The 6,825-nt window shown below is 36.9% G+C and overlaps 1 protein-coding gene across 1 annotated transcript in view; it reads right to left on the reverse strand.

Moving 5' to 3' along the window:
* Positions 1-6,825, reverse strand: part of LOC106534641 (AP-3 complex subunit beta-1) — a gene marked incomplete at its 5' end in the record, with an annotated part of 66,459 nt that overhangs the window by 29,530 nt on the left and 30,104 nt on the right. Inside the window, 2 exon segments of the mRNA XM_014031341.1 lie at positions 455-503; positions 2,553-2,676. Coding sequence (XP_013886795.1) covers positions 455-503; positions 2,553-2,676 — 173 coding nt within the window.

The raw sequence follows: 6,825 nt of genomic DNA on the forward strand, positions 1-6,825 counted from the left end.
ACATTACATCAGCAATTATTTTATTACCCTTTAAATTGATTTCTGGAGATTATCCAAGGTGCTTCATGACCCATATTTGGGAACCAAAGTGCAATGGTTCCCAAACTTTTCAGCTTTTGACCCACAATATAGTACAAAACAGTAGCAGAGACCTGTGTCCCCAATTATTTTTCGAAGATAAACATTTGTATCCGGTCAACAAAACACGGGCGTAGTAACAATATTTTATACTACATTTATCCATTTTAAATGTACTAACCTCACTCATTTTTAACAACTAAGGCAAAAATGTAATTAATTCARAAAATCTTTTCAGGACCCCACCTTGATGTTTCAGGACCCCACTTTGGGTCCCGACCCCAACTTTGTGTTAGAATATACATCATGGCTTTTTGTGGCCTATTGCTGTTTGTTTTTATCCACCTAACCAGTAAAAATATACATATAAACTCACAGTCATCCAGGTCCAATAAAGAGACTTCCTTCTTGGCCTTCAGCTCCACCTAAAAAGCAAACAAAAGCATCTATTGATGGTGAGCAGCTCACAACAAGAGGACTAAAAGAAAAGTTCAGTTGAGTAAAATAAATAAAGAAACAGTTCACTTCTACTCCCAAAGTCCACGGAATTCTTTTTTTTCTTTTTTTATGCCACTTCAGTAGAAAGCAGAACTGAATATCTGAATATTGGTATCTTAGCTTCTTCATCATCAGTCCATGGAATTCAGATTTAGGATTTATGGACATTTCTATGCAACATGTCTGGTGTTTTTAAGTGACCTATCATGCAAAAGAAGCATGTCCCAACTCCCAAACACTGTGCAGCATTTTGTACAACAGAGCCAGGTTTGTCACTAGCTGACAACCCATGCCTTGAGCTCACGTCTCCAAGAGCCAATAAAAAAACATGTTTAAACATTAGAGTGCATTTTATCACCCTTTCTCCATACACTCCTAACCAACCAGGCTCCATTCACATCACATAAAGCACCATAAAATTCCACTCAGTCAACTTCACATTGAACAAATAGGACAAAAAATCTAAACAGAACAAAACACAGGACAGAGGAGTGAGAAAGATATGAATAAAAACAGGCCATAAAGTTAGAGACCGTATCTCATCAGATTTTCTTTGATTGACGCTTGGCGGGGTAAAAGAGACGGAAACCCCTTCGCTGAGGAGTGGTCCGAAAAGAGCCGTGTAGAAAGAGATGGAGAGAAAGATGCATAATTCATAGGCCATGCCCAAATGACAAAGTGAACGAAATGAAAATTTCATAGAGCAGAGAAGCAAAGAGAGGGTGAGAAACGATGTGATGAGCATAACAGGTAAGAAAAAGATTGTGAGAGCTGAAAAGGGAAGCAAATGAAAGACTGGAAGAAGAAAAATAAACCAGAGCCTGAGAGCTAAATTATATCCCAAAGTGTAAATCAGGATTTCGAAGCTTTCAGTTCACACTGCTGGGAGAACATGAAGTTATTACTCACAGGTTGTTGAGCTGAAGAGAGACATTCCCTTTTTACAATTTTAAACTCATCACATACTGTAAACTGTGCTGTAAAATATATTTGAGCTAAAATATTAAAGACAAAAACCTGGAAATTCTGTGGCTTCTTATGAACACAGACTACATGTGTTCTAATAAGATACAGCATAGCGGTAACATAATGACCCCCGCACGCAGAAATGCACCAGAACTCAGAAGTCTTTATTCCTAATAAATGTCATGATACTAGATGCATTCCAAAATTGTAGTGGTTTGGGTGGGGGTCTTTTTTTAGGCGGGGGGGTTGGACGTGATGGATAGCCCCTCATCAGAGCTAAACAACAAAAGAAATCTGAAGCTTCTATGTTGAACAGTTTCTGAGTTATAAGCGATTTTGCATGTTCAGACACCCCCTCTTTGGATGGAGCCCCCTCCTCAAATATGGGGTCTATCATAAAACCGTTGGCTGGAGCAGTGTAGGTCAGACTCATCTACAGCCCTAACAAATTTCATGTTGACTGGTGCAGCTGTTTTTGTGCTACGGTTGACCAAAAACCACTGAAAAAAAATAAAATAAATAAATAAACAGTACGAAGACAATAGGACTCCTGCGTACGCTTCGTGTGCGGGGGTTATAATTACAGATGGGATAAATGGCTCTTTGAAGGGATTTGGAGCTTGAGGAGCCATTCCAGTTTGAACAAGTTACATCCTCACATCATGTGAGCGGAACCATGTGTTTGGTCAAGCGGAAACCCCTCCCCTTTTCTCTCTGAGCTACTGTACGCCACCGCTCTGCCTGTTGCCCATGAAAAAGCGAAGTGGGAGCGATTGTCTCTGTGGTTAAGGACGAAAAATAAAGATTTACAAGGAATAAATAAATGAAACACCAAAAGGCTCTTACACTGCCCCGTGACTTGGTTTCTCGTTGTAAGAAGCCATTCAAAAGATTCTGATAGTTCATGAATGTCACATCTCTAGTGTTAATGGTCACAAATGGCTCTGATTCTCAATTAACCAATTTTATCATACTGGACCAAAACAAGTACAGTGAAATGATGACGTCACCTTGGGTTTGGCCTTCACAGAGATCTTCTGCTGAGCTGGAGAGTCGGAGTCACTCTCAGAGTTTGATTCTGAGGAGCTTTCAGTTGATGAGCTGCTATATTTGGCCTCAGATTCAACTGAGTCACTGAAACACACAAAAAAAACTGCCTCAAACATACAATCAACAAGTACAATCAACAAGCAGGCTTCATCAAAACAAGATGTTTTTTTCCTTCTAATTTTCTGTTGAGTTAACCTTCGGGCATAAAATACCATAAAACGCCTTAAAAAGTACACACAAATTAAATGGAGTACTGCTTTTGAACCCTTTAGAGTAAATTCACAAGCTTGGTCTCTTTTTAAAGCTAAAAATCTGAATTTTTAACTTCAGCAGTCATATTCTTTGTAACTATAACTAGTATTTAGTATACTGAAGTAAAATACACAAAAATCAAGATAATTCTTCTCCCTAAATTTTTATTTTTTTATTATTAAAGTATCATAGAATATGAAGGGAATGAGATATTATCAAACAAATTTTACTGGGCTAAAATATTAATTCTCAACTGTTACCAGTTCTAATTTGGTAACAGTAGCATAAAATATGAATATTTGACACATGGTACAATCCAGCATGTCTCATTTGCATATTTGTACTCATTTACATATGCCCAAACTGTACACTTTGTCTAGAACACTCTAATTTCAACACACTGACATCACTCTGGGCTCAAATTAAAGATATAACTCCCACAAAACACATTCTACCATCCATATTTACTCACAGCATGATTAAAATAATATATATATAGTAATATTCATAAATATTTACACCAACACTGTACTTTCAGCCAAATTTCCACCAATAACCAGCCAAACCACAAGAATAAACAATACATCCTTATATCTTTCAGAGCATTAACATTTCACACAGCTTTTAAAACCACCAGCAGTGAAAAAATATTTGTTTTTCACTCAGATTTGATAAATATTTGTCCTCAAATATGTCAAAATTAGCGATTCAAAATGGCGAGTGGAAGTTTTTTATCCAAATCATTTTACTTCTGGCCACAAAAATCACTCTTCCATGTCTTGAAGCACTCGAAACACTTAATAACAAATATATTTTCATCTTATCAGCAGGTTTCTTCAGCTAACTGACCAAAAAACAGTGGAAAACGTTTTCCTGCGAGCGTTAGCTGCCTTCTTTAGTATAGTAACACTGCAGAAATATGGCCGCCTCCACTGTGTTCCTTCACTGAACAAAGTTCCCACCCCCTCTATATATACATTAAATGAAAGGTATGGTGATTGGCTACACAGCTGTGGCATCAGAACGAAGCTCGGAGCTGACTGGCCGATTTTACAGTCAATCAAAGCTAGAAAGATGAAAACCGGAAGTTGGTCACTACTGATTATTATTGGCCCTAGACAGCCGAAACTTGAACCCAGTTGGTCAAATGAGATGTCAATCGAAAGAGGAGGGCCTAGACATCAAGTTTGATGCATTGCACAAGGACACAGGCTGAACAGGAAACAGATATGATACTTCAAAATAAAATGAATACAAAACGGCATGTGGGCTTTCCGCTGAATGTTAACAGGTGTAATTCTTAATTTCCATTCTATATTTTCTAGATGCATCACATCGTTGAGCATGAAAGATTTTCAATCAATTTCTAAAAGTCAAACAGTTTTGTTAATGTCTTTGCTTGGCAATCCAGTGAGAAAGCAGACTCACAGCTGTGAGATTTTGTCCCTATAGAGTTCCAGTAACTTCTTGTAGTTAAGATGTGTTCACATCTTTTGCCTCTTTTATTCACTGAACTCTGAAGAATATGCCTAATTAATAGTTATCACAATATGATTGTTTTTACTAATGACTTTGGAGTGATAAATACAATGCTAATCATGTTTGCTGACCAATATTTAGCAGAGTTGCCAACTTTACTTTAATAACATTCTTATGAAAAGCTGTCTGTGATTAGGGGTTTTAATTACTAGGGCATGTTAATGTCCACTATTTTTTTGCAAGAAAATATACAAATTAATGTGTGTATTTATGGGAAACAAACGATAGAGATTTTAATTCCTGGTTAATGCCTGGTTCTGCTGGAGGTTTCTTCCTGATTAGCAGGGAGTTTTTCCTCAGGATGGGAGACTGTGATGAAGTGATTCAACACAATCTGCTGCTTTCTTCTTTACATTGTTCTTTTTATATACAGCTGAGACAACGTATGTTGTGACTTGGAGCTGTATAAATAAACTGAATTGAATTAAATTAATTTCTAAATTTGCATTTCTGTTTTTACATTTCAGTTTCATAGTGTTTTAGATAAAGCTTACCAGCTGCTTTCTGGTGTTTATTCACAAACTTGATTATTCCAAAAAATCTAAAGGCATTATTAATGTTATCATTGCATCACAGCCTTCTGAATTTTACCTAAATTAAATCATGAAAAGGTGTTCCAAGATTCCCACCTCTTGCTTAAACACAAAGATTTGAAAACAAAGTTAGAAAGTGAAAGCAAAGTAAACTTTGTAATATAGTTTGTTTATTTTCCATTCAGACTGAGAGCTTTCACCTGGTCCGATCACACAACAAAGATCAATCTGTTTTTGTGAAGTTAATTCAATGCTGCATTTGCTCTAAAAGATTTTTCCACATCTTCCTCCTCTCTCTTTCACTTGCTCTGCCCCTCTTCAATTTGTTCCAATAATGAGTGTTTACTCCGCCTGCCTGGGATTTTCAGCCGTTAAATTAATGAGGGGAATTGTGATGGTAACTGGCTTTTTAACTTGGGCGATGATGAAAAGCCAGTATTAATTTGGCCTACAGATTTCATTTGCTACGAACAGGAAAAAGTGATATAAATCACTGTGGGACTGATTAGCCCTGCCTGAAATGACTGGGCCATAATGAGGGCATTATGCTGTGTTTGTTGTGGAAGCACTGGGGTGAGCTGCTCTAATTACTGACTCTATGCGTGTGTGCGAGTGTTTGTGTGTGTTTGAGCACCGGGGTGAGTTGCTCTAATTATACTCTCTAATGGAGAGAACAGGGTCAGCCGGTAGCCTGTCACATGGCAAAATCAGGTACATTCTGTGTGAGTTTGTGTGAGTTTGTGTGTCTGTGAGCAAATGAAGTAGAGTGCATAAGAAACTAAATTTGCCACTGTGTAAGAGTGTGTGTGAGCATATTCAGTAGTAATGACTCAAATCTCATTCATTGGTAACACCAGGCTGCTAAATGACCAATCAAAAGTCATTATCCATTAGCCATGTAAATGTGGGTTACGCTACAGGAGGAAAATTCTCCTTGATTAGCTTGTTAATGGAACTCACACCAGCGATATCCACACGGCCTGACCAACATGAGAGTGAGTGATTCAGTGTGTGAAAGAAGAGAAAATAGTGCTTTAGAAAAGTACAGTGCGTCTGCATGGCCACAGAGTTAATGAGATTATTTTTCTTCTCATTTGAAACAATGGATTCAGGCTAATCATGCATGGAGTGAAGGTTCTCAAACTTGATTTTTAGAAGATGTCAAAGGTCTGAAACAAATAGTGATAATTCTCTAAACATGACGTCCCACTGGCTTTCAAACCCCAAAACAATGACAAAGATTGGTTCACCCCAAAGATCCAGTTCCCCAGCAAGGAGTAATATTGTGTATGCTGTTAAGTGTCAGGAGGACTGTGATCAGTTATAACACCAGATGAGTGAAGCTGACCCCTCCCAAAAAATGAACCACAGAAAAATAAAATGCAAATTAGATGAGTGGTTAATGCATCGTTTGTGCAATTGAAATTATTGTTTGTGCTGCTATGGTTTTTTTTAGAAATTAAAGATTATTTGTAAGGGAGTTGGTAGATTATAATATTTTGCAGGTCGTGTATAAGGCTCATAAGAACATATTACCTGTAAACATCCAGTCAAGTTTTGTGAAAAGAGAGAGCAGTTATAATCTTAAGGGGATTGAAATGTTTGTGAAGCCTAAATTTTGAACCAGTTTGAAGGAACGACGTACGTCAATTCAGGGGATAAGATTATGGAATAAACTGCAAAGTGCTGTTAAAAATGCCAGATCAATGTTTCTGTTTAAGCAAATGATTAAAATTGATTCATTGAAAAAATATGAAAAAGAATAATATGTACTCATATAATTTGTTTGATGAGGATTATTGTTGTTTTTTTTCTTTTTATTACTTAAGGGTTAATTTGTTTATTTAATTTTTTCTTTTTAAAAAAGGGGCAGATATTATGGAATAAACTGCAAAGTGCTGTTAAAAAT

Source organism: Austrofundulus limnaeus, unplaced genomic scaffold, assembly GCF_001266775.1.
Source record: "Austrofundulus limnaeus strain Quisiro unplaced genomic scaffold, Austrofundulus_limnaeus-1.0 Scaffold1229, whole genome shotgun sequence".
NCBI classification, from domain to species: domain Eukaryota; kingdom Metazoa; phylum Chordata; class Actinopteri; order Cyprinodontiformes; family Rivulidae; genus Austrofundulus; species Austrofundulus limnaeus.